General features: G+C 51.0%; 4 protein-coding genes across 7 annotated transcripts; 2 read left to right on the forward strand and 2 right to left on the reverse strand.

The window, feature by feature from the left end:
* Positions 1-4732: 4732 nt before the first annotated feature.
* On the forward strand, positions 4733-7319 carry COPS6 (COP9 signalosome subunit 6; the record flags this gene model as incomplete). Its single annotated transcript, XM_080702782.1, is given in 11 exon segments — positions 4733-4772; positions 4775-4858; positions 5062-5187; positions 5374-5505; positions 5851-5939; positions 6049-6111; positions 6441-6488; positions 6577-6691; positions 6778-6870; positions 6965-7065; positions 7179-7319. Coding segments are annotated over 11 exon segments (1032 nt in total).
* Positions 7320-9245: 1926 nt separating this feature from the next.
* MCM7 (minichromosome maintenance complex component 7) lies at positions 9246-16630 on the reverse strand (the record flags this gene model as incomplete). Of its 2 annotated transcripts, none has more annotated exons than XM_080703344.1 (15): positions 9246-9447; positions 9599-9708; positions 10465-10633; positions 11212-11295; positions 11591-11984; positions 12222-12305; positions 12804-12935; positions 13015-13129; positions 13315-13464; positions 13774-13911; positions 14224-14404; positions 14475-14599; positions 14955-15119; positions 15399-15478; positions 16600-16630. In XM_080703344.1, the coding sequence occupies 15 exons, from the start codon at positions 16628-16630 to the stop codon at positions 9246-9248; spliced, it is 2160 nt and encodes a 719-aa protein (XP_080559470.1). The 2 variants fall into 2 exon arrangements, with proteins under 2 accessions (XP_080559470.1, XP_080559471.1); XM_080703345.1 differs by lacking the exon at positions 16600-16630 and adding an exon at positions 16107-16137.
* Positions 16631-17039: 409 nt separating this feature from the next.
* AP4M1 (adaptor related protein complex 4 subunit mu 1) lies at positions 17040-20518 on the forward strand (the record flags this gene model as incomplete). Of its 2 annotated transcripts, none has more annotated exons than XM_080702494.1 (15): positions 17040-17097; positions 17196-17305; positions 17646-17752; positions 17831-17927; positions 18059-18169; positions 18260-18340; positions 18552-18614; positions 18715-18781; positions 18871-18924; positions 19080-19186; positions 19281-19375; positions 19627-19671; positions 19893-19943; positions 20041-20152; positions 20294-20518. In XM_080702494.1, the coding sequence occupies 15 exons, from the start codon at positions 17040-17042 to the stop codon at positions 20516-20518; spliced, it is 1383 nt and encodes a 460-aa protein (XP_080558620.1). The 2 variants fall into 2 exon arrangements, with proteins under 2 accessions (XP_080558620.1, XP_080558621.1); XM_080702495.1 differs by having other exon boundaries at positions 17196-17284.
* Positions 20519-20831: 313 nt separating this feature from the next.
* On the reverse strand, positions 20832-27119 carry TAF6 (TATA-box binding protein associated factor 6; the record flags this gene model as incomplete). 2 transcript variants are annotated; one of them, XM_080702987.1, is made up of 15 exons in its annotated part: positions 20832-21212; positions 21482-21679; positions 21939-22112; positions 22799-22924; positions 23051-23125; positions 23413-23595; positions 23695-23796; positions 23900-23977; positions 24084-24229; positions 24371-24490; positions 24577-24633; positions 24840-24993; positions 25133-25219; positions 25312-25527; positions 27021-27119. In XM_080702987.1, 14 exons carry the CDS (start codon positions 25465-25467, stop codon positions 20832-20834), a joined length of 2037 nt encoding a protein of 678 aa, XP_080559113.1. The 2 variants fall into 2 exon arrangements, with proteins under 2 accessions (XP_080559113.1, XP_080559112.1); XM_080702986.1 differs by lacking the exon at positions 27021-27119 and having other exon boundaries at positions 25342-25467.
* Positions 27120-27205: the final 86 nt, after the last annotated feature.

Genomic DNA, 27205 nt, shown 5'->3' on the forward strand with positions numbered 1-27205 from the left:
TTTTGTTTTGAAGCAGTTTTGTTAGGTTGCTAAGAGTCTCTGCTGAGGCTGTCTTTGAACCTGCAATCCTCTTGTCTTAGTCTTCCAAGTACTGGGATTACAAGCATGTGAAGGGGTCCAGACCCATAATGTGTTTTCTGACAGGCTAATTGCTAAACTCTGAGAACAGGCTGTGGCCTTGAGCACCGCTGGGAAAAGCCCGAAGATGGGTCCCAGCAAAGCTTGGAAGCCTGCCCAGGGCCTTGGAGTGAAGTTCTGCCTGGCTGGAAAACAGCAGGTGTCCTTGCAGATTACCATGTGAAAACTTATCTAGTTCTTCTTCAAGCTTTCTTTGATGCAGTTGCTTTTATATTTCTGTATAAAAGGTTCTTTGTTGTTTTAACACTGTGAGACCTCCAATCGCATATATAAAGTTACTATGTTCTGAATAAAGTTGGAGTGACAAGCGGCTCTCTCCTCGCCTGTGTGTGAGTTTCTCAATCAGAGATCACCCACCTCTGAGAAGATGGACAAGTTAAAAGTGTAATGAAGCATGTGGCACCACGCCTGGCTTATTTTCATTTCCATACAGGGTCTTGCTAAATTTCTGAGGCTGGCCTTGAACTTGAAGCTGGAATCCTCCAGCTTTAGCCTCCCGAGTAGCTGGAATTATAGGCATGCACTATGACATCCACTAGGGTCTTTTCCTAACAGTGCCAAAGGCAAGTAGATAGCCATGGGCCTGAGTCATCTCCCACCTCTACCTCTATTGTCCCGGTCCAAACTAAAATCCTTTTTTTTTTTTTTTTCAGTACTTAGGATATTGAACCCAGGAACATTCTCCCTTGAGCTACAGCCCTAGCCCTGTTTTTTAGTCTTTACTATGAGATAGGGTCTTACTAAGTTATGGAGAGCCTCACTAAGTAACCCGTGATCCTCCTGTCTCGGCCTCCCGAGTACTAGGATTACAAGCATGTGTCACTACCCCTGACTTCAAAATCATTTTATTTTTTTGGTACTGGGTATTAAACACAGGAGCATTCTGCCTCTGAGCTGCACCCTCAGCTCTTTATGTTTTATTTGGGAACAAGGTCTTGGTAAATTGCTGACAGCCTCACTAAATCATTGAGGCTGGCTTCAAACCTGCAATACTCCTATTTCAGCCTCCCAAGTACTGGGATTATAGGCATGTGCCACCATATTCAGTTTCATTATTATTATTTTTTCTCCCATTATTATTATTTTTTCTCCTCCTCCTGCTCCTGCTCCTTCTCCTCCTCCTCCTCCTCCTCCTCCTCCTCCTCCTCCTCCTCTTCTTTCTTTTCCTTCTCCTCCTTCTTTGGTACTGGCGATTGAACTCGTGGGTATTTGACCTCTCAGCTACACCTGAACCTTTTTCCAAAAATTACCTTCCTTCCTTCCTCTCTTTCTTTCTTTCTTTCTTTCTTTCTTTCTTTCTTTCTTTCTTTCTTTCTTCCTTCTTTCTCGGTACCGGGGATAGAACCCAAGGACATTCTACCTCTGAGCTACACCCCCAGCCCTATTTTTTTTATTCTTTATTTTGAACAGGGTCTCACTGAGTTACAAAGAGCCTCACTAAGTAGCTAAAGCTGTCCTCAAACGGGTATCCTCCTGTGTTAGCCTACCAGTGCTGGGATTACAAATGTGCAGAACCATGCCCCACTCCATTTTCTTTTAATTTTGTTCCTTTATTTATTTTTGGTGGTACTGGGGATTGAACCCAGGGGGATTCTGCCTCCTCTGAGATATACCCCCATCTCTAATTTTGTGTGTGTGTGTGTGTGTGTGTGTGTGTGTGTGTGTTGCTGAGTATTGAACCCAGTGGCATTCTACCTTTGTGCTACACCCCCAGCCCTATTTTTTTTATTCATTTTGAAACAGGGTCTCACCAAGTTGTGGAGGGCTTCACTAAGTAGCTGAGGCTGTCCACGAACCCGATCCTCCTGTCTCAGCCTCCTGAATGCTGGGGTTACAAACATGTGCCACCACGCCCAGCTTCAGCCCCGTTTTTTTTTTTTTTTTAATCATTTTGCAACAGAGTCTCACTAAGTTGCTGAGAGGGCCTTGCTAAGTTGCTGAGTCTGGCTTCGAACCTGAGATCCTCCTGTCTCAGCCTCTCAAGTGCAGTTATTACAGGCATGTACCATCACACCTGGCTTAGTGAGCTTACTTCTGAAGCATGTATAGTCAACTGATTCAATTTCAGTCATTCTTAAATTTTACAACAAGCTTTGTTTAACTAGTTATATAATTATCAGAGTAAAAGGAGCTCTTTAATATGAGACAACAGTGCATACTATCAGTTATTAATACTAGACTAATTCTTATCTTTTTATTTTAGCCTTCAGTCTACATGAGAAACACTGTCCTCCTTAGAAGTTGCCTATTTCTTAAAAGAGATACATTTTAGCAGAGAGTGGTGGCCCATGCTTGCAATCCCAGTATGTGGGAGGTTGAAACAGGAGGATCATAGGTCTTGGCCAGCCTCAGCAACTTAGTGAGGCTATCTGTATTTCAAAATAAAGAAATAAAATAGGCCTGAGGGTGTAGTTCAGAAGCAGAATGCTCCTGGATTCCATTCCCAGTACCACACATACACAAAAAGAGATTCTTTTTTCTGATGTTATTTTTTCCTAAGAGAAAACAGACATACATACTTTTCTTTGACAACCCTTTCAGTTGGCCCAGACCTCTGTTTCACTGGGGACTAGAATGAGATAAGTTCTTTTTTAACTTCCCCTTGGAAGGCAGAAGGAGATTCCCCCATAAGTCACCATTATTACCCTCAGCACCTTCTTCCCTTTTAAAATTCTTTAATTATTTACTTATTTTTGTGGTGCTGGGGACTGAACCCATGGCCTCATAGCTTGCTGGGCAAGTGCTCTACCACTGAGCTACACCCCCAACCCTTAAGTTCCTTATTTTGAAACAGGGTTTCATTGGGTTGCTGAAAGTCTCCCTATCCTGCTAAGCCTGTCCTGGAATTTACAATTCTCCCGTCTCAGCCTCTAAAATACTGGGATTATAGGCCTGTGTCGCCATGTACGGCTTCTCTGCCTCCTTTTTAGAAATTTATACTTTGGCTGAAGGGTACAGATACATACTAAAAGAGCCAGACCGGCAGGGTGTTGCAGTGCAGGCTTGTAATTCCAGTACTTAAGGCTGAGGCAGGAGGATCATATGTTGGAGGACAGCCACAGCAACTTAGTGAGACCCTCAGCAACCTAGTGAGACTCTGTTAAAAAAAAATAAAAAAAAGACGCCGGGCGTGGTGGCGCAACCGCTTGTAATCCCCGCGCTTGGGAGGCAGAGACAGGAGGATCGCGCAGGTTCGAAGCCAGCCGCGTGCGTTGGCTTAGGAGACCCTGTTTCCAAATAAAAATATAAAAATAGGTCTGGGAGTGTAGCCCGGAGGTAGGAGGGCTTCCAGGAACCCCAGTACCACCAAAAAAAAAAAAAAAAAAAAAAAAGGCAGCCAGCAGGAGAGACAGTGTATGCAATTTGCTTGGGGAAAAATAAGCTTTAATTTTTTTAAAGACATTATATTATTATTATTATTATTATTATTATTATTATTATTGTAGTACTTTAATTGGAACCCAGGGACATTCTACTTCTGAGCTACACCCCCGTCCCTGATTTTTTTTTTTTTTTTTTTCGGGTCTGGGAATGGAACCCAGAGGCATCCGACCTCCGATCACACCTCCTGTCCTATTTTTTATTCTTTATTTTGAAACCGGGTTTCACTAAGTTGCGGAGGGCCTCACTAAGTAGCTGAGGCTGTCCACTAACTGCGTTCCTCCGGTCTCAACCTCCCGAATGCTGGGATTACAAGCATGCCACCACGCCAGGCTGGCCCTAATGTTTTAGGCACTGTGTTTGTCAGAGGGGATCGAGTGACAAACAGAACCAAACGAACCACGGGCCCATAAGCAGGAGGGAGAAAGGGGTGTGGAAAACAGAGGCACGTGGAAAAGAGATGCAGGGCTCGTGTGGCTGAACACGAGGACCAAAGGCTAGAAAAGCAGAGACCAGAGCAGGGCAGAGTGATGCACGCCTGTAATCCCTAGTAGTTGGGAGGCCGAGACAGCGGGCTCGCAGGTTCAAGGCCAATCCAGATTAAAAATGAAAAACAAGCCGGGCGTGGTGGCGTGTGCGCTTGTAATCCCAGCATTCGAGAAGTTGAGACCGGAGGATTGCGGTTCGCGGACAGCCTCAGCTACTTAGTGAGGCCCACAGCAATTTAGTGAGACCCTGTTTCAAAATAAAGAATGAAAAATAAGAGCAGGGGGCATAGCTCGGAGGTCGAATGCCCCTGGGTTCCATACCCAGACACACACACACACACACACACACACACACACACACACACACACACAGAAAAGGCTGGGGGGTGTATCTCGGATGGGGAATCCCTTGAATTCAATCCTAGTACATGACAAAAAAAAAAAAAGGAGAGGCCAGGGCCCATCGACAGGCAGGGGCCCCATCATGCAGGGCCTTGCAGGTTGTGGTCAGAGTTTGGATTTCATTGCGAGGCCAGTAACGGCATTTCATTCATTCAGCAACGGCCGTGAGAACGGGCCATCCTTATTCCAATTTCACCGACGAGGACTCCCAAATTAGGACGGGGTGTTAAGTAATTCACCCGAGGGCCCCCCTGGAGGGGGAGGGCCGCTGAAGACCCTCCCCCCCGCCCCCGGCGCCCGGCCGCCCGCCCCCCGCACTGCGCATGCGCCGCGCCGACGGCGGCCGGGAGGGGGCGGGGCCGAGCGGGCGGGCGCGGGGAAAATGGCGGCGGCGGCGGCGGCGGCGAACGGGACTGGAGGGAGCAGCGGGATGGAGGTGGACGCAGCAGGTAACGGGCCGCGCAGGGTGGCTTCTGGAGACACCATCTCGGGGTACGCCTAGGCCTTCCTGGACTCCCGGGAGAAGCGACATCTGTGTCCGGGTAACTTGCGGGAGGGATGTGCGGCCCGGGCTCTGCCGTCCCCCGCTCCCATCTCTGGAGAAGAGCGTGCGGCGCGACTCTCACCCTTTCTCTTTTCCCTCCGCCTTTAGTAGTCCCCAGCGTGATGGCCTCCGGAGTGACTGGGAGTGTTTCAGTCGCTCTGCATCCCCTCGTCATTCTCAACATCTCAGACCACTGGATCCGTATGCGCTCCCAGGAGGGACGACCTGTGCAGGGTGAGTGTTCTGCACAAACCTTCCATCCCCAAAGGGCTTTTCCCCTTCCTTTACTGAAGCCAGCTCCCCTTCCCTCAAGTATCTGCTTCTCAAATACCTGGTTATCACTGACCTCAGACCCTCAAGTGCTTAGGGGAAAGTTTGGAACTCCTTACCCTCACTTATTACATATTGTTTCCTCCCCAGTGATTGGGGCTCTGATCGGGAAGCAGGAGGGCCGAAATATCGAGGTGATGAACTCCTTTGAGCTGCTGTCCCACACCGTGGAAGAGAAGATTATCATTGACAAGGAATATTATTACACCAAGGAGGAGCAGTGTGAGAGGGGGATAGAAGTGGGGGGGAGGAGTGGGAGTCAAAAAAAGAAAACAACACAAGATTGGGGAAGATCCAGGGGGTTGGGAAGGAATAAACAGGAGAGAAGGATGAGAACAGAGGAGGGAAGATGATAGTAGCTAGAGATCTCAGAAAAAGAACACATTTGGGCACTCCCCAGAATAAAAGTAAAGGATGAAAAGACAGACAGGGTAGAGAGGAGCAATTGTTCCAAACTGAGCCAGTATTGAGAAGGAAGGGGAGAAACTTGTAGAAATACACCAGGAGTTCAAACTAAGATAGGATGGTTTAAGGAAATACTGTGTATTCTGGCCCTTTGTTCTCCAGTTAAACAGGTGTTCAAGGAGCTGGAGTTTCTGGGTTGGTATACCACTGGGGGGCCGCCTGACCCCTCCGACATCCACGTTCATAAGCAGGTATACATGCTCATGTGTGTGCATGCTGGGGCAGAGAATAAGAGGATGGGTCAAGGGAGGGGGGAGGAAGATGGGCCATTGACTTTGCTGTGCAATGTCCTTCTTTCAGGTGTGCGAGATAATCGAGAGCCCCCTCTTTCTTAAGTTGAACCCCATGACCAAGCATACAGATGTGAGTATTACAGACCTCAGGCCTACCTTGTCATGCTTCTCTATCATTTCCTATTATCCTAATCTCTTTGTTTGCCTCTGAAACATCTCTTGATTGGTGATTGCCAAAAGCTGAATCTCCATGCTGACCCACTAGGTGTATGGCTCTGAGTTAATTATTTAAGCTCTAACAGGCATTTTCTTATGTAAAATGGAGACGATTCCTACTTCACTAGGTCCTTGGGAAAATTAGATGAGGAAATGTGAAAAGGGGCCCAACTCAGTTTTTGGCAGACAGTATAGGTTTGGGTGCATTTGCTTTTAGTAAGAGCTGTTCTCATCTGTTTACAGCTTCCTGTCAGCGTTTTTGAGTCTGTCATCGATATAATTAACGGAGAGGTAATACTTTACTCTTCAAACTCCAGATTCTGCCCTTATTCTGTTTCCTTGTTTTGACTCTCCGTGTGTGGGATACTCTACCCTGCAGGCCACAATGCTGTTTGCTGAGCTGACCTACACTTTGGCCACAGAAGAAGCTGAACGCATTGGTGTAGACCACGTGGCACGGATGACAGCAACAGGGAGTGGAGAGAATTCCACTGGTAGGGGAGGTGATTCCTTGGAAGCAGGAGTGTAAGGTGTGGCCACGTGTCTTCTTTCCCTTCATCTGTCTCCGTCTCCCCCGCAGTGGCTGAACACCTGATAGCACAGCACAGTGCCATCAAGATGCTGCACAGTCGAGTCAAGCTTATCCTGGAATATGTCAAGGCCTCTGAAGCAGGTAGGACAGGTGCCTCCCTGTTACTCTGACCATCGTTCTTCCCTCCTGGGGAAGTGACAGTATCCACATCATTGCAGCCTCTTTGTGCCCTTAGGAGAAGTCCCCTTCAACCATGAGATCCTGCGGGAAGCCTATGCTCTGTGTCATTGTCTCCCAGTGCTCAGCACAGACAAGTTCAAGACAGACTTTTATGATGTGAGTGTAAAACCGAGGGGTGGTGGGGTTTATGCCCTCGGCTTTGCCTACAGGCCATGGGACTCCATAACGTGAGACCCTCTGAGGAACTGGTTGTTTCTGTTCCCTCCCAGCAATGCAATGATGTGGGGCTCATGGCCTACCTCGGCACCATCACCAAAACTTGCAACACCATGAACCAGTTCGTGAACAAGTTTAACGTCCTCTATGATCGGCAAGGCATCGGCAGACGAATGCGGGGGCTCTTCTTCTGATCAGGGTACTCGAAGGGATCATGCGCAGGGGTCAGACAACTGTCCCAAGGGGGCCAGGCGCTACACTCCCTTTAGAAACTGCTGTCATTAATAAAAGGAGCAGCCCCTCAGCATCCCTTCCAGTGGCTTTGTCCTTTGTTAGGTTCCACACTGGTTTCTCAACTTGGATCTTAAAGGAGGCCCTTGGTTTAGCCTTGCTCAGAGGCTGTCCCCCTGTTCAGCTTCATCAACTTGTCTTGACTCCCTCAGTGACTGAGTTCACTGCTGCCTGAGGTGACCCCATGTTTTCAGGTGGACTGTATTTAGTCAAAGGCTGTCTGCTCCTACCTCTTTGTTCTGTCCTTTACTGCCATCCTATGACATCAGCTTACATAAGCCAACCTTATAAACATGACAAATGACTGCTTTCCCAACTTAAACTTCATTGAAGTGTTTTTCACATGGGAAAAGGGGAGGGAATATTAAGCACATTTTTACTAGAGATAACTCAATGTCTCAATTCCATGAGCAGTGAGTTACCAAGAGGGTCTTCTCAATTACTTCTGCCTGCGTCACCTGTGTGGTACACCTCAACCCTATGAAGCAAAGGGACTTTGAAGACCAGGCCCAGAAAGCGGTCTAAGAATTGAGATATGTAATTACTTGTGTTATATAATTTCTAACATGCAAAACAGAAAAGTTGGACATAGTGGTACACACCTGTAACCCCAGTACAAGGGAGGCTGAGACAGGAATATTGCAGGTTTGAGGACAGCCTGAGCAAGTAGTGAGATGGTCATCAACCTAGCAAGGCAATTTCAAAACAAAAATAAAATAGGGAGTACAGCTCAGAGGCCTCTGGGCTCAATCCCCAGTAACACATACACAGGTTGGGTATGGTGATACACACCTATAATCCTAGTACTTGGGAAGCTGAGACAGGATTGCAGTTTCAAAACCATCTTCAGCAACTTAGTGAAGCTCTCAGCAATTTAACAAGACCATTTTTCCAACTAAAAGATAATGTAGCTCAGAGGTAGACTGTCCCTGGGTTTAATCCCCAGCACAAGGGGGAAAATTAAAAAAAGCTAGGTGCAGCGATACATGTTTGTAATCCAGTACTTGGGGGGCTGAGATGGGAGAATCACAGGTTTAGACCAGCTTCAGCAACTTAAGACCATTTAAAAAAAACGGGAAAAAAATAAAAGGCCTGGGGATATAATGAAGAGAATGCCCTGAGGTTAATACTTAGTACTACACATACATGCACAAAGGGGTGGGGGTTTGGAGGAAAGAAAACCCTAGTCTCAAGAGGCTCTGAATCCCATATACTGATACTGAGTCCCCAGAGCCTGATGAGCACAGTAAGGTTCCCTAAGTACTTGGGACTGAATAGGTAAGGGGGTAAAAACAGGAGGATCAAAACAAGTGGACACCTAGCCCAGTCTCCATATGGCAGGGGCAACCTATTAATAGCTGCACCCCTGACACCTGTATTGGAGCTTCAAGCAGATGAAATGAGTGAAGGATGAGAATGAGATGTGGGCTAAAAAACCTTCCCATTTTATATTTTAGCACTGGGGATTAAACCTAGGGGCATTCTACTTCCAAACTATACCCAGCCCTATATTATTCTGTATTCTGAAACAGGGTCTAACCAACTGGACAAGGCCTCAAGTTGCTGAGGGTGGTGGCAAATCTTCCTGCTTCAGCCTCTTAAGTACTGAGATCACAGGCTCTAGCCATGATGCTCAGCATCCTACTGTAAAAGAACTCAGGCCTAGGCTAGATAGATGGTAGCAATCGATAAACACTTTATTAGCAAAAGGAGTAAAAACAAGTGCAGCATGGGAAGAGGGGATCTTCCCCTCAGGGCATCATTACACTTTCAGAAGGAGCAGGTCAGCACACAATCTGGCAAGGTCCAGCGTCTCAAGCAGTTTGCAGTCACACAAAGGTGATCTTTGTCTTGGAAGTATTGACCTGCCAGACGTTTAACTCTTCATACTCATCTAAAGCTGCTTGGAATTGGGCGGGTGTGAAGCCACGGGATATGCAGCGCTGCTCTGCCTCAGAAAACCGGACACTTCGGCCCCCTGAGACCAATTCACGGACAGTGGCAAATATCACATCTGCTGGCCTCTGGGTCCTAGAGGAAAACACATTGGTGTGTATGTCAGTTGAAAAAGTTTTAGAATTTTGAGGCCAATCCTGTATACTTGTGGATACAGGAACAACAAATATAAAACGACTTTAAGAAAGTCAAGGTAACTCAGGTCATCATTTATTAAGCTACTCACCTAGCTGTTTGACCCTTGTCTCCCAGAAGTGAGTCCTTTGACATCTCCATTAGCCGTATGGCTTCATTCACATCTTCCTTCTCCACTGTGTCCACCATTCGCAGGCGTGCCTAAGGGGAAGGCAGGGGAGAGATGGGGACGAGAGGAGGGGAATGGAGCAAAATCAGGGAGCCCCCCCCAGCTTTAAGGCTGGGCAAACCTACTCATAGAGCAAAAACAGGGACCCCTCCCTGCCCCCACATCCGCAGTGTTGGGCCGGCACTGTCAGACCGAGACAAGTGCAATGCCCAGGGCAGCGTCCAGCAATTGCCCAAGTCTCCGCCTCTCAACACTGGCCAGTCCCGGTGTTCAGCTGTCCTGTGAGGGAGACCAGATCCATCTGAACTCCACTGGGCTCCCCACCATGACAGATGGAGCCTGGGGAGCTCAGCCAAGAAGGCGATTGGCAGAGAGGTCGTGTCCTGGGGGCTCGGGAAGTGCTAGCTCAGCAGTAGGTCAGGTAATCACACTACCTGCACGAACAGCACTTTGGAGCCCCCATGACTAGGGTCCTTCCAAGACATGAGGACAGAAATGAAGGTGTATAGCACAGGATCTAGGACATAGGTGAGTGAGATGAACCCACCCGCCCCTCAGTGAGGCTGAGGCAGTAAGAAGGCCTTTCCCTCCAGGGGCGCCGCGCATGCCCTGCTGGAGCAGCAAGTACCCACAGTGCGGTAGCACGGACAGGACCACTATCTGCACTGTCAGCACTTTAGCCCCAGCAGGGCCTGGGAGGGAGGAGGCAACAGGCAGGTGGCATTAGAGCGCGTTGCCAGAAGGGTCAAAGCAGACTGCCCTCTCTTGAGACAGGAAGGGGCACTCACCAGAGCAGTAGAAAGTCGGAGAATAGCCAGAAGGGTTCGAGCGGAAGTATAGGTGGCATCCTTACTGGCCCAAGCTTCTCGCCTCATCTCCACATATGCTGCTGTGATGTAGTCAGCCAGAGACTCAGGCACTGTGGGCTGCTTCTCTCGGCACATAGCTATGTATCGCCTGTGGAGAAAAGGCTCGTGAGAAAGCAGAAAGGAGACAGGAATGGAGTACCCAGGCATGTTTCCTGCATAAGGGTTCCCGGCTTAAAAAAATTCTTGGAAAGAGACTTCAATAGGGGTGGACAAATCTGGATGTCTTATTTGCTTGGCTTGAGTATCACTGAGGGATCTCTTCAAATGTAGAGCTGCCAGTGCATTTCAAACTACTTCCAGCTTTTTAGGAAAAAGGCCTTTGTAAGAATAAAACAAACCCAATTGTTACAAGAGATGATGCAATCAGTCATCTCTAGATTTATGGCATAACTAAGGGGAGTAAATAGACCTTTTCTAAAGACAATTGTTTAAAGAGATCACTGGAAGTGGCTGTGGAGAAAGCGAAGCAGGACCCAGGTTGGTCCAAAAGTTCTGATGCACTGTTCCTGTGTGTGTTGGGGTGAGTGCTGGACTTAACTGTCCTCATGCTACATCAGGAGGGGTGGTTTGTGAAAATATACACCCCCCAAATCTGAAAGCTTTCCAGGACATTGCCATGCACTGGGCCTTTCCCTGGGGTACACCGTCACCACTCAGCTCTCATACCTCATAAGCTTCATGTCCAAGGGTTCAAACTGGGTGGGGGGCTGCCGGCTATGCTGGTGCACGTAGGTGATGTGCTGGGCCAACCTGGTTAGAGACAAGAAGCAACATGTTTTAGGGCTACACACAAGTCCTCTCAATATCCTTCCCTTGGCGCTGCCTCTTCCTCAGTGTGACAGGGATGACACTCTCCAGGAACTCTCACCAGAACTTCAGTCTTGACTGACCCTCCATTTCCCCTAGAACTATGGACCAGCCCTGCTATGAGGGGAAGGTTCTAAAGTTTCCAAGAGCAGAGAAGTTGAGGCATTTTCTGATTTCACCTCCCTCTCCTTCTGTACTATTAGAAAAGGCTAGCTCTATGGATATTGAGTTTATTCACCGGAGGTCATTGTCTCTGTCAGGCCGGTCCTGGATCAGCCAGAGGAGGTCAAATCGGGACAGCAGAGCAGCAGGAAGCTGTATGTTCTGCTCCAGGCTGCGGCGAGGATTGTAGCGCCCATAGGCAGGGTTGGCAGCTGCCAGGATGGAGCAGCGGGCATTGAGTGTGGTGAGAATGCCTGCCTTAGCAATGGAGATGGTCTGCTGCTCCATGACCTCGTGGATGGCTGTGCGGTCAGCCTCAGCCATTTTATCAAACTCATCGATGCAGCACACCCCCTGGTCAGCCAGCACAAGGGCACCACCCTCCAAAGTCAGTTCTCCGCTCACATTGTCTCTCAACACGGCAGCTGTGAGCCCCACTCCAGAGGAGCCCCGGCCTGTTGTATACTGGCCTGGAAAGGAAGAGGCAGACATGTTTAGAGAGAGGAACAAGGGAAGGAGAGAAATCGGGCCAGTGAGATAGGCCTATGTTGGAATCACTCCCCCAGCCCAGGCCTTCCTGAGGTGGCTGAAGATCTGTTACTATTCTGGCAACATCCCCCTTGCTTGTCACCGTCCTCCACAAGACTGCTCTCTCACTCAATCCTGCCTTTTCAGTAACACTGCACCTCTTCCCTTTTCCTACTCACTGCGGGGGGCCAGACGATCAATGTAAGACAGGAGCTGAGACTTGGCCACACCAGGATCCCCCATCAGGCAGATGTTGATATTACCTGGAGGAAGAGAAAGAAAGCTGTTTGAGGTCAGCCTCCCCTTCTGGCACCCCACATCATTTCTAAGTCTTTGTACCAAGGAAGCCAAGACACCAACTCTTATTTGGTGACCTGGAACTCTAAACCACATTTTTTTTTTTTTTTGGTGGTACTGGGGATTAAACCTAGGAGCATTCTACCTCCAAGTTACTTCCCTGGCTTTGCTGAGAGCCTAAGTAGCCAAGGCTGGCTTTGAACCTGTGCAATATTCCTGTCTCAGTCTCCCAAGCGCTGGGATTAACAAACTGGGATTAACAAGCGTGCACCACCACGCCCATCTTATATTCTTATTTTGAAACAGGATCTCACTAAATTGCAAAGGGCCTGAGATACTCCTGTCTTGGCCTCCCAAGTACTGGGATTACAAGCATGTGCCATCACACCCAGCTCTATGTCATCCTTTTTTCCTCCCATATGATTCCACCATCCCCAGTAGCTCTCCCTCCTTTTCTTGCTTACCCCTGATTTTCATGCCTCGAGGAGACTGGTCCACCCCGCCCACCAGCAGCAACAACAGTGCCTTTTTGACATCTTCATGCCCATAGATCTCTGGGGCAATAGAAGCAGCCAGCTTCTCATAGAAATCCTCCTCTGTAAAAAAGTGAAGAGGATTATTTTCTAGGGTATGATAGATGAAACCCAAATTGCCACGCTCTCCTGGGTCCCTCACCTGCAATCTGCCTCAGCTCCTCCCTGCTCAGCTCTCCAGCCCCAGCCTCATCATCCTCACTCTTATTCATCTTCACAATCCGGTGGGCTTCGAGGTAAGTTTCCGAGAGCAAACCCTTGGGCAGGAAAATGCCAGAGTGAATGAAATCCCTTCAACTCCATCACTACCCGATTCTCTTTTGACAACTTGACAAAAGCCCTGTTCTACTTTGGTGTTTTGCTGTTCTTAGTTTTCTCGAGGATGCGGCGGCAGCAGTGAGTGGAAAGGGAACTATTTCTTTCTCGTCTCAAACTGTCTTACCTGTATCACCTGTCGGAATCCCGTACGCAGGACTGGCAAGAAAATACCAGTAACGCTGACATGGTCCCCAGGCTGGGCAATCCTTGTGTTCTCCCCTTCTACCAGCACTGTGATGCTACGAGGAATATTTCCCACCGGCACTTGGTCACTCTAGAAGAGGAGATAGTACGTAAGTCAAGGAGAAAAAAAACGTTAAAGACAGGTCCACAGAAACCTGACTTTCCCTAGACATTCTACTTTCAAGACTTCCCAGCCCGCCCAACCTCAGAACAGATATGAGAAACTGAGGCCCTTTACAGCTTTCCAACTCAACCAAAAAATTCTAGTTAAAACTTTCTGCCTGCTCTAGGTGACTTCTGGTTCAGCCTTTCTCTATTGTTGCTCTTTCTTCCTGCCACTCTCGAGAGCCTGCAGGACCCCAGTGGTCTCACTGTTCTATGCTACATACCCCAGACTCACATGCTCTTGCATCTTCATCTCCTGGAATTTGATGAATTTGGAGCCCCTTGTCTGCAGATACAGCCGCCCTCCTGAGCGGTTGGTTTGGCACTCCTGGCTTGGGCACATGATCAAAGGCATGAAAGTGGGGGACTGGATCTAGGACACAAGAACAAACACCAAGGGTAATCAGAAGAGTCCCTTACAGCCATCACTGTGCACTGTTTCTTCTCCATGGTAGATACCTTGGAAAGTGCTAAGAACCCTCTGAATTATTCTGGGTCAAAAATGACAAACACATGCATGAGGGTGTACACACACACACGATAAAACTACTACATACTAAAGGATGAAATACGAACACACAGCACCTTTTATGGTAGCCCAAGAAAACAACAGACTAACCCACAAATACTACAACCGCTTAGAGAAACAATAGTCGGGTGCTTTCCTTTTCCACGCTCCACATACCGGCTGGTAAGTCTCTGCCCCACACTGGTCACAAGTGTAAGTGGCCACCACCATCCTGGGCTTGACTTCAGAGACACGCGTGACAATTCCACGCACAGTCACCAATTTTCCCACAGAGTCAGCCTTCACGTCCCGGATCACGCGAGGCTTGTTGCTGCTTGGACCTTGAAAGTACAGCTCACTAAGGGGAGAAAATAATCAGCAAGGCCCAAGGAAACAAGTCCTTAACCCTTCCCCACAGAGACACTCACAATCTGCGCATAAGCTCAGGAGGGTACTGATTCTGTGGGCTCCGGACAGCCCCAGGGTCCCGGCTCCTCTGTTCCATCATTAGCCGGTGCTCAATGTACACATCCAAGACATCTTTATTTACCACCTAATTAAAAAAGAAAACAAGGAAAATGAGAATAGGGGGAGAAAAAAACATAGAGGGCACCAGGCAGAGCCAATGTCACCCCTTCCCCCTAAGCTCAGAAACCATGCAGCCAAGAAGCTTGGAGTTTTTTCTTTTGGTGGTACTGGGATTGAACCCAGGGACATTCTATCTTGGAACACTCAGCCCTTTATTTTTGTTTTAAAAGAGTAAGTTGCTGAGACTGTCCTTAAAACCCAAGAGCCTCCTGTCTCAGAACCCCCAAGTACTGGGATCACAGGCATGCACCACCACACCCAACTCCAAGACAACTTGTGATAGAAGCTTTGACTTCCTGGCTTGCTGTCTTCCAGCTCACCTCCCTCTCCTTGTACTGAGGGAGCAGCTCCTGTACAGCATCAGCAAAGAGCCTTGCATAGCGCTTGGCATTCTCACAAATTGAGTCCACCAGCTCAGGGTCATCCTCAGCTACGTCATCCAAGTCCACGTATATTGCCACTTGTTCCCGATGAGCCAGGCGAACCTGGGAAGGGAGAGAGCAAAGCCTCAGGGACAAGTTTACCTTGTCCTGCGACAAGACTCATTGCTGTGATCTCCGCACACAGCCTGAGCATCAACGGGAGAAAGAGCAGCTCCCAAAAGACAACCTTTTAACTCCTAAAACACACCCTAATTAATATGAGTTCAACATTATATTCACTTATCAGGTACCAGTTGCCCTGCAAATATACTTGCTAAAACACGCCTCTTAAAAGTTCGTTTAGCATCACACTATTCCCTTCACCCGCTCTTGGGGACTTACCAATTGGGTTCCATACTTGAATTGCTTCTTCCCAGATTCATCATCCTGGTAAAACTCTTGTAGGAACTTCTTAACCTTATCTACAATGTAAATACGAAATCACTAGAAGCAATCTTTCTTCCTTTGAGATTCCTTAAAGCAAGTCCTTAATGCATGCCCGAAAAAGCCACTATCATTTAAAAGACAATCTATGAACAAATCAGTTGTATGAGTGCATAAATTAATCTACATAGCTCACCCGCAAGAACAGTTCCCTTTACACACTCGTTTTTACCTCGAAGGGAAATAAGGACCCTAGCAGTTCAGAGTTACTCAACACCCTTCCCCAGAGGAATTCCGTCTCTGCATCCTACCCCGACGGCCTTCCCACGCTCTGCAACAGACTCGGGTCCCAAAAAGTTCTCTGTTCTCCTTCCACCCGTAAGACTCTCGTTCTCTTCAGGTCCTTCGGACCTCGAGTCTCGTCCGGCGCTCCCCCAACCCCCCGCTCCCGCCACTGCTTCCGCTCTTAGTAAACAAAGAAGCACATGGGCCCGGATTCCAGCCGCTTCACAGCTCCGGATTCCTCCGCCCGAGGCCGGAGCCCGTCCGGCGATTGGCCGGCACGCCAAGAGCCACTACGTCCCACCCCACTGCCGCCACTCGCGGCCTCGCGTGGACTCGAATCCCAGGCACGCCCCCACCCTCGCCAGCTCTGCCCGCGGCCGCCGCGCGGAAGGACACTGTTTACACACGACACTCCCTCCGCTGCAGCGCCACTTCCGCCGCCTCCACTTCCGCCTTAGGGCGGCACGAAACGGCCAATCGCGGCGCGCAGCGGCCCCGGCCTGCCCGCCCCCGGAGGGCGCGGGAACTCGCTGGTGCCCCCCAGGAACGGCGGGAGGCAGGCCTGGGGCCCCGAGCCCGAGCCTCCATCCCCCCCACTGGGTCCCCCCGAAGCCCGGGTCGCTCGTGGGCGCAGCCCTCCTCTATCCCGACCCCCAGCTGGGTCCTTCCCCCAACCCTTTTACCGGCCAGAATGACCGGATCTTTTCAACCCCATGTCTCCCGTCCACTTCTGCCTCAAAGCCCCGCTGCCCGACTCTGCCTCTGGCCTCGCGCGTCCCAGAGTCCACAGATCTGGCGACCCCGATTCACAGCAACAGGTGATCGCCAGGCTTCCCGCGCAGGACCCTCCCCTTGCAGATATGCAGCCCCTCACCTTTCTCGAGCGCATAGTCCTTAAGTGCCATCACTGCCAGGCAGCAATTGGCGGGCTCAGGAGTTTCACTCCCGGGAAACAGAGAACTGCCGCGCGGCGGACAGTGTCCGACCAACCGAAATTGGCGCGAAACGTCGCCCTTCACGTGATCAGCGCCGCTGCCTGAGGGCCAATCCGAGAGGACAGCACTCGTCCCCGCCCAACCTCCGCGGACTACAGGCTGGACCAATCAACGGGCGAGCCTGGTCTGAGTGACAAGGAGGCTGTGGGCGGGTCGGGAGGGAAACGCCCCAGGAGGCCTGGTTTCCCGCGGTCAGAGCCGGCGCGGGCTGGGAGAGTTGTTCTTAAAGGGCCAGCCCACTCACGTCCTTTTGTTCCGGGCCCGTAGGGCGGGGCAGGCCCAAGTTTCGCCCTCTTCTCGCTTTCTTTCCGGAACGGCCATGATTTCCCAGTTCTTCATCCTGTCCTCCAAGGGGGACCCGCTCATCTACAAAGACTGTATCCTTGACCCGCGGGGCGGGATGGATCCGCTGGGTGGAAGTCGTGCTCAGAGCCAGTCTGTGTCTCTGGCTCCTTAACTCCTATTACTCGGCCAGTCCGCGGGGACAGTGGTGGCCGGGATGTAGCCGAGCTCTTCTACCGGAAGCTGACAGGACTGCCTGGAGAGGAGTCCCCAGTTGTCATGGTAACCACTCGCGGTGCGCGGGCCTGGGGCTGGTGGCCGGCGAGGTGGGCGCCTTCTCCCTCCTTTTTCGGGGCTCTTTCCTTGTTCTGTTGGAACATTCTTCCAAGTACAATTTTGTAAATATTAAGTTTGCAACATACCACTCACAGCACCTTGCATGTCTCCATTCGCAACTGTGGGGTGGGTACTATCGTTAATTCTGTATATATTAGGACACTAGGTGTTACAGGGTTCAGAGATTACCCAGAGTCATATTGCCACTATGACTGGTAGGGCCATTAGGGTTCAAGTTCTGATCTCGGGAGCCTTTGATTATTATGAGCCTCTTTTCTTGATACCTTTTCCCCTGCCTTTGTCTCAGCACCACGATGACCGTCATTTCATTCACATCAGACACAGTGGTCTCTATTTGGTGGCCACGACTTCAGAAAACGTTTCTCCCTTCAGTCTACTAGAGCTGCTGTCCCGGTGAGGAGGGCTGGGCTGGGCACTTGGGAATGGGGACCTGAGAGGAGGATTTAATGCACACTTGTCCTGTTTCTTCAGGTTAGCAACTCTTCTGGGTGATTACTGTGGCTCCCTGAGTGAAAGTACCATCTCTCGAAATGTTGCTCTTGTCTACGAACTTCTAGATGAAGTGCTGGTAAGACCCAAGCCCCCCCACTCCCAACTCCCCTGAAGGTATGTGGGATCCTATGGTTGGGAGGATAATCCACTCTTTCACCCCCTTCCTCCATTCACCACCCCAGAACCTTCTGTCTTCTTCATTACTAGGACTATGGCTACATACAGACCACGTCCACAGAGATGCTGAGGAACTTCATCCAGACAGAACCTGTGGTCAGCAAGCCCTTTAGCCTCTTTGACCTCAGCAGCGTTGGCTTGGTCAGTAGCTGGGAAAGAGGAGGATCAGGGAGAAGAAGGAGGGTGGCTGGGAGCATTAAAGCTGAGGTTTGGTTGTTTTGGGTGTTGCAGTTTGGGGCGGAGACACAACAGAGCAAAGTGGCTCCCAGCAGTGCAGCCAGCCGCCCTGTTCTGTCCAGTCGCTCTGACCAGGTAAGAAGTGGTTAGACTTCCTGATCTTTTTTTGCGGACCTCAGAGTTCAAAATCCCAGCATATCTTTCCACTCTCTTAGACAGGAATATCCCTTCCTTCACTTCCATGTATCTACTCTAGGGCTCTGTCTCTACTACCATGTCCCTTTTGCCTTCTGTTTTAAAATACAGATCTTCAGCCTTAACCACCCAAATCCTCTCTCTTCCTCAGAGCCAAAAGAATGAAGTTTTTCTGGATGTGGTTGAGAGATTATCTGTCCTGATAGCATCTAATGTAAGTTTGGGCTCCCAACCCTGGAGCTGAAGGCAGATGTTACTTGGGAAACAGCTTGCGAGGTTAGGACTGTGGGTGTTAATCTCTCTGCTGCTCCCAGGGCTCACTGTTGAAGGTGGATGTGCAGGGAGAGATCCGGCTCAAGAGCTTCCTTCCTAGCGGCTCTGGTGAGGACCCAGGGTTGGGTTTGGGGTGGTTTCCTTGGTGGCATGTTGGGTGGCACTTGCTGCCCTTCCAATGTTCTTTTATCCCATAGAGATGCGCGTTGGCTTGACAGAAGAATTTTGCGTGGGGAAGTCAGAACTGAGAGGTGAGGAAGACATGGTTTTTCTCTCTTGAAGGAGATTGCTGCAAAAGGTTCCATGGAGAAGAGCTAGAGAAGGGTGGGGTGGAAGGGTCCTCCTCTTTCTTGTGCGGCTCTTGTGAAGTGCACAAGGAGAGCAGAGCAACCTCCTGTTTTTCCAGGTTATGGGCCAGGAATTCGAGTTGATGAGGTCTCCTTTCACAGCTCCGTGAACCTGGATGAGTTTGAGGCTCATCGGATCCTCCGCCTGCAGCCGCCCCAGGGCGAGGTGAGGGTCTGGGAGGCCTCTTGTACTCCAGCGCCTCAGGGGAGGGGCAGTGCAGACCTGAGACCAAATTGCCTTCATTCCTCTCTGCTCTCAGCTAACTGTGATGCGGTACCAACTCTCTGATGACCTCCCCTCCCCGCTCCCCTTCCGGCTTTTTCCCTCTGTGCAGTGGGACCGAGGTTCCGGCCGGTGAGACCATTTCCTGTGTTCTAGAACTGTTCTGGAAGCCAAGCCATGATACATGTGTTCCCAAGACTTACTATGGAAGGGTGGTGGGAGGGTGCAAACTGGAAAAAGGCTTGACCAGTGGCGTTGGGCTGGATTTTGGCCCTTCTTCTTGAGGTATAACTTACACAGACTGAAACGGAGGCTGTGAATGAGCAATGATGAGGTACCAGTAGGATGTGGCTTGAGTGATGGCGTGTTACCCTGTCATCCAGGCTCCAGGTTTACTTGAAGTTACGGTGTGACCTGCCCCCAAAGAGGTAAGAGTGGAGCTGTCCAGGCCAAAAGCAGGGCCAAGAACCTGCCGCATTTTTCTTCAGATACATCCACCAGCCTCAGCATCTAGTTTAGAAAGAGGCTGTAGCATTTGGGAAGGGGGTGGGGGTGGGAAGGCACCTGTGCAGAATTCCCCTTGTGATGTTAAGCGGGATCAGGGACCAGGGCCGCCTTCCTGGGACTGACTCTAGTCCTTTCTTTGCAGCCAAGCTCTCAACGTCCGGCTGCACCTTCCCCTGCCACGAGGGGTGATCAGGTTAGTATCTGCTTCCCAGGGGTCTCCCCAGGATCAGGTGGAGAGTGAGCCTTGCCAGCCGTGGCTGAACCCAGCACCTTCTCTCTCCACACTGCAGTCTATCTCAGGAGCTGAGCAGCCCAGAGCAGAAAGCAGAGCTAGGGGAGGGAGCCCTTCGTTGGGACCTGCCCCGGGTACAAGGAGGCTCTCAACTCTCAGGTCTTTTCCAGGTATCTGCTGTGGACTCTCTTTTTCTCTCCACCCCACCCCATCTTCCCTTGCACCAGTGCTCCTGGTGCAGCTGCTGTCCCATTCCCACTAGCACAGGCAGTTGCCTGGTCTTATGGTTCCCCTCCTGTCTTTCCTCACAGATGGACGTTCCAGGCCTGCAGGGGCCTTCCAGCCATGGGCCCTCCACCTCAGCCCCTCCGCTGGGGCTGGGCCCTGCAAGTCTGTCTTTCGAACTCCCCCGGCACACGTGCTCTGGCCTCCAGGTTCGCTTTCTCAGGCTGTCCTTGAGACCCTGTGGCAACACCAATCCCCACAAATGGGTGCGGCACCTGAGCCACAGCGATGCCTACGTCATCCGGATCTGAGGCTTCCCAAGATGAGGATGCTGGTGGTCAGACAGGAAGAGGACAATATTTTCTTTCCTGATATTCTGGCCTGTGGCTCTGGATCTGGGCAGGAAGAGTCCCGAGAGACCAAGAGGCCGCCACAGACTTGCCCCTTCCGTGGTATCTGGCACAGGAAGGTTCAGAATTTACAAATCAAACTTTTATTTTGAGGAATTAACTGTACAGGATCTAAAAAGAAAGTCACATCGGGGAAATAGCCTACAACTTTCTTCCACCCCACATGCACGTGGGAATCCGTGGAGCAGAAGAGTCCGGCAGATTGATGACATTGTCATGGGACTGGCTGAGGAGAGCCTGCCCCAGGGGGCTGGGAGCCATTTGCCTTAGGAGTTCCTGGAGCTGGAGGGGGGCTGTCGCCAGCTTCTGGTTTCCCCCCACAGAGGGCACTGCCCCCAAGTGGGGATGGGGAAGATGAGGAAGGAGGAACTGGAGAAGGATGGGAGGGGGGGCCTCCTTTGCCCTCCCCTGTTGGGGGAAGCGAGACCACGATGTACTTCTGGACGCTGCCAGGACCAGAGGGGGCAGTGCTGGGGGGTGCGGTGGTGGCGGTGGAGACCAGCTTGACGATGGGCTGCACGCTGGGGACTGTGGTGGTGACAGGAGAGGTAGTGGTAGAGCCTGAGCCAGGGGCCGAGGTGCTGAGGGACAAGACCTGGGGGAAGAAAGGAAGGCAGTGCTCACCACCTTGCACCCTCCTCTTTCCCACAGCCCAGAGGTCTATGGGGGAAATACGGTACTTGCTTCCCCAGGAGTGGTATCCAGGCTTGGGATCCTGTAGACTGCTGCCAGCATGAGGGCCACAGACCTGGCCCTTCTTTGGGCGCAGAGGGGCCGGCTCTAACCTGAGGGCTCCCCAGGTGCTCTGACATGACCTGGGCTCCTTGGGCATGCCTCACATCACCTGTCCCAAGCTTCACATACCTGCTGGGTGGATGAGGCACTGGAGGACGACGACATGACAATAAACTTGGTTGGAGGAGGGGAAGGCTGAGGTGGGGCAGCAGCTCGTGCAGACACCAGTGTCTGAACAGGCAGTGTGATGGAGCCAGGGACCTTCAGCAAGCCAGGGGTCCGAGGGCCAGGCTGAGGGGCCTGTGAGAGGGTTAGTGTGGGCCGGGGCTGCAGGGAGAAGAGGCAGGGAGAAAATATCAACAGCCAAGAAAAAGAAGAATCTGAAGGGGCGCCTGAGCTGCTCTGGGTCTCATCGGTAGTTCTCACTGGGGTTGAGGTACCCTTCACAGAGAAGGCCCACACTCTGACAAGCTGATTTAGGGCCCACGTGTGCTCGTGTGTGCTCGTGTCTTGAATTCCCATTCTCAGGCACAACAGCCCAATTCCATCCCTGGATTCTTTACTCCCAATGCTATTAGTGACTGACCTGTGTGATGGTCAGTGTGGTCCTGTTGACCTGTTGTGCCTGCAGAGCAGCCTGGGCTCGAGCCTTGACCACGTGGGAGCAGAGAAGGGGCCCAAGGGACCCAAATTCTGCCCGATAGGCATCCTGATTGTCAGGTGGGGGGCGCAGCTTAGCCAGTACAGGGGCACAGTGTTTCTGCAGAGAGGCAAAGAGGAAGGGTTGGTACTCAAGAGGGGAAAAGAGACCACCCTTCATTTCCACATGTCATTACTGCAGGCCAAACTGCTGGGCTCTCAAAGGTGCAGAATGCTATGGTTCTCCCTCGTGAGGGAGCATGGCACTAACGGGCACGAATAGAGGACCCGCTCTATACACTACTGACATCCCAGGGAGGTTGGTTCACAGGGCATCCACTTGCCTTGTGCAGGTGGGCCGTACAAGTGATGTAGAAGTGGGGGCAGAGGGTGGGCAGTGCAGTCCAGACGTCACAGGCTGAGAGTTAAAACCCCATCATTTTTTTTTTTTTTTTTGTACTGGAAGCTGAATGAGCTACACCCCAGCTCTATTTTATTTTTTATTTAGAAACAGTCTCAGTTGCTGAGCTTCTTGGAAACTTGTGGTCCTCCTGTCTCAGCCTCCCAAGTACTGGGATTTCAGACATGCTCATGTCTGCCATCACACCTAGCTCCTCCTTACCTAATGCAGCCATGCCCATCTTTCTGTTTATACAAAGAATTGACTCTGAAGAGTGCTGTATTATGAATATGTAGGGCAAAGATGGGAGTATGTGAATAAAATACCAGATACTTCCTAAATACTGCCTGCATGTGTGGAGAGATTGGTGGGAGGTGGGGAATGGGAGGGCAGGGGGCTCTGGTCACCAGGAGGAGGCTCTGCACATGGTCAGCCCCAATGCGGTCAATGTTGCTCAGCACAGGACCATCTAGGACACTGCGGATCCGTTCCCCTTCTTGCTGTAGCCGTGGTAGGATTAGAGTCTTAATCACCTGTTGGGAAGGAAGGGGAGAAGCCAGGGCCATGAGGTTACCAGTGGTCTCTCAGGTGTGTGTGGGGGATGTTCACCTCTATAACCTCCCCTTCCCCAGCTCTCCCAGGGGTGGGGTTGTGCTAACATCATGTCCTAGTTCTGCCAGGCCTGCGATGGAGCCATAGCGAGTTGTCCAGGGTGTCTTCTCGTCCACCCAGCTCTGTAGGGAAGGCAAATAAACCTAGATGAAGGTGTCTGAAAAGACTAATTGTTAAGGATCAAGTCTTTGATAACCATGCTTTCCTTATTGATAGATATTGCCAATGAGGTTCAAGTCCCTTAGACCCAATCCCCCACCAGTTCCAGTCCCCCTGCCCCTTGAGTTAGGTGTCATTTCTCCCAGCCACAACTGCCCGTGCCACTGGTTCGGGTGGAGTTGTTACCCTGGTGACAACCCTGGGGGGAGTGACTTAAAAAACAGTTAGTTGATGTGTTGTTTGGGTTCACCTTGGTAAAGGTCTTGGTGATCCGAGACTGGATATTGTTAGTGGTTGTGCTGAAATGCTTGCAGATCTGGGCCACTAGGCGGGCAGCAAAGTCCCGGAGTGCCCAGTGATTGTCCACATCAGGTCGCAGGCACAGCTGTCTGCTTACAATACAGGTCATCACAGCTGGAATCAGCTCATGAACCTACGGGAGAAGCGGCAGGTCAGCTGGTTCTGACAAAATGGCTTCCTTTGGGTAGCAGCAAGGTCCCCTGGCAATAAGAAGGTGGGCAGGACCACTCACATATTTTTCTAGATACAGCGTGGGGTTGTCCATCAGCGCCTTCACCATACGCATCAGGTAGATGAGCAGGGCGAGGTTATTTTGAACCACATTCACACGGACCTATGGGAGGAGGGAGTAAGGAGGCAGAAATCCCTCAGATGAGCTTCCCCTGCCTCGGTTCCCCCAAACCTCATCTTTGGCTTGGCTTTCCCAGTCCTCTCACCCCCTCCGAGATGAAGGTGCTGAACCGTGGCAGCATCTGATAGAGCCCTGGGTCCGTGGCAATGCTCTGCAGAGCTTCCTGCGGGAGGAGGGAAGCGAGTGGGGTAGGGGCAAATTTCTCGGGGAGAAACCTCTGAGGGCCCCAAGAGGAGCGTCAGGGTGAGGGCGGTGGGCGGGGCCCTCACCGCTCTCTTGGCCTCACAGGACCCCACGCAGGCTTCAGTGATCTCCTTGTAGTACAGCTGCTGCTCCACAGACAGCTCGTGGATGCTGCGGGGCTTCAGGCGCAAAGGGGCCCCATCCAGCAACGGTGGTGCTTTCTTCTCTTTCCCTGTGTGAATTGGAGAAACATGTTTGACAAAGAAACCTCCAGAAGAGGTGTCAGAACCCTCCTCTTCCTCTAGAGAGATCTGGGTTCTTCTAGGCTTCTTAATCGTTCTGGGGCCCTCTGGCCCTGACCTAGGGTACTGACCTTTGCCATCAGCTGGGGTGGCCCCTTGACTTTTTCCTTTTAGGGGTCCATCTTCTTCCTGGCCTGGCTTTGCTGACTTCAGGGGTTCAGTGGCTTCAGCCTTCTGCTGCTCTTTGGGTGCTGGTGGGAAAGCAGTCACAGTAGGAGTGAGGAGCGTGAGGGGCGCGGGGATGTAAAGGGGGGTGGGTTCTGGAGGTGGAAGTTACCTGGGGGTGGATTCTCCGGTATAGCTGGCTGGCAGCCTTCGATACTTAGCCAATGAGCTGCGAGGAAGGAAGGTGTCAAGTTGACCGGCTGGACAGGGATACTCGGGAATGGCTAAGGAAGCATGTTTTCATTCCTGCTCCCCTTCTTGCCACTCACCAGGGAGCTAATACTGAGGGTTTCTTGACTTGTGAGGTTCCTCAAACCCACATGCCTTGTTCCTCCTTTCCCTCCTCCCTGCCGCCCTCCTCTCCTTGACCCCAACCTTTGAGGCAGACGTCCAGAGGCACACGAGGCAGAGGGGTATTGATGATATCACTCAGATCAACTTCTTTCTCTTCGTAGAAGTAAAGCTCCCGACCCCCTCCAGAGGCAAAACGGAAAGGAATGAACTCTTGAGCATGGAAGCCGTAGAGTGGCTGTATTAAAAAAAGAGAGACTCCGGTGTAAGAAGGGAGTCTGGATGAAGGCCAGTGAGCGCAGCAACTGGGAGGAGAGCGTCTCACCACCCTGCTCCCGTCTCAGTCCTCCCGCCCCATCCTCGTCCCTCACAATCACCTCGACGTTCTTGAGCTTCAGTGCATAGTCAATGTCACTGGTGGTGAGCTTCTGCCGCTTCCCCATGTGCATGAACTTCAAGGCGTCCTGGGGGGTGGTACAAGAACAGAGGTCAGCCCAGAACTCTGAGGAAAAAGGGGGCCAGGCAACAACCTTGATACGAAGCAGGGCTGGCTTACTTGTGCGATCTCCTTGATGCGGTAGCTGACCTCATCTGTCAGCAGCTGGCAGGTTTCCTCCTGAATCTGGGCGATGCCCATCGATTCAGCCACGACCTTCATCGACTCCGAGGGCAGCACCGTATTGCTGAGCTTCAGCTTCTTCTCCTCAGCCATGCTGGAGGGACTCCTCCTCTCCGCAGATGGGGGCCACCCCCGGGTGGACAGATGGAGACCCTGGCAGGGGGCGAGGGGGCAGGCAGAAGAGAGAAAAAGAAACAACTCAATAATCTCCACTAAAACCAAATTTCCGATCTCTCCCTGCCCACCTACGTCTAGCCTTTGTTTTCCTCACCTTCACAGCAATGCCATCTATCCAGTAACTCATTCTGTATCTGGGCCCTCACATCAAATATACCAGGTAATCCAACCTGATCTCTCCCACTCTGGCCCAGGTCATGATCATCTGTAGCCTGCAGAACTCCTGTATCCTCTGGACAAGGTCTTAGTCTCCCTACATCTATTCCTGACAAGCAGCCCAAGTGATTCTGTTGAAATTAAAACCAAATTGTCATTTCTCGGTGTAACTGTTTCCTGTTCACCTTAAAATCCTTACAGGAGCCTACAAGACACAAGACTCGCCTTTCCCCCATTACATCTCTGCTCTCCTGTCTTTCCTCCTTTGATCCAACCATATTCTCCTCCTTGCTGTCCTTTAAACCTGCTGGACATGCCCTTGCTTTATAGCCTTCATTCTGTGTTCTTCCCAGGCATCATTTGGCCGCCTCTCCTGATCATGCTATTATTATTCCACACTCTGCCCTCATTCTGCTCTACTTTTTCTTTTCCATAGCATTTAACATCTTTTAATACATTGTATTCTTGCTTATTTATCAACTCCACCCTCCACTGCAGAGATCTTTGTATGTTCACCAGTGTATTTTGGGTGCTCAGAATGGTGCCTGAGATACCATAAATAACACTTGTGGAATAAATGAATACATTGTAAGCTGCAGAGATGTAGGTGCTCAACAAATACTCAGCATTGGAATTATCAAGATGAATAAGAGATAAGCCAAAGCTTGGCGTTTACACTGTGTTCAAAAGGAAACTGGCACGCTTGGAACTGGGCATTAGGAAGATTAACTCCAAAATGTGTTCAGAAGCGATGGGGGGGGGGATGAAAAGGTGGAGGCTGAGGGAGAATTTGATGCTTTTCAAATCATCCCAGTTGTCCTCCCCGACTTTTATAAGCCTTATCTAAAGGGAACACAATTACTCATCACATACTCTGTGCCTGTGCCTGGTGCAGGGTATCCAAGAAGCAGTCGTGTTCCTTGGTGAACTCCTACTAATTCTTCACACCCTGCGGTCCCCTCTGCCAGTAAGGGCTCATAAACACACTACAGCCTCCGGAGCTTCTCAGATCAGTGGAGGAGGCAGAAGGGCTTCTCAGAGAAGGTTAACTTGAGCTAGATCTGTGCAGCTGTCTCCCCAGCAGAGAAGGGGGTCGAAGATCTCCAGGCAGCGCGAAAGGAGGCTCAGAGAATCCACCCCATCTTCCCCAACATCCCTCCAATGCAAACACACACGGCGTCCCCACGAGCACGGGCACACCATCAACCGTCCTTTCCCCAGTCCCCACACAGGCCTTTCAAAAGGCCCTCTCCGGGGTACCCCTCAGACCCGCCCCCGCCAGCCAAGTGATGGGGGCAGTAAAAGCCTCTCACCGCTGCCAAAGCGCCGCTCACCCGGCGCTCGGCGCCATCTTGGCCCCGCCCCCTCTCAGCAGCAGGTCCTGGCAGAAACCAAAAGTCATCATCCTTTCCCCAAGCCGGAATAAATCACCTAGGCTCGGGACCTGAAACAATATAAAATTTTATTTCTACATCTCTGTGTAGAAATCACACACTCC

This window comes from Muscardinus avellanarius (assembly GCF_963383645.1).
Source record: "Muscardinus avellanarius genome assembly, chromosome: 10".
NCBI lineage: Eukaryota > Metazoa > Chordata > Mammalia > Rodentia > Gliridae > Muscardinus > Muscardinus avellanarius.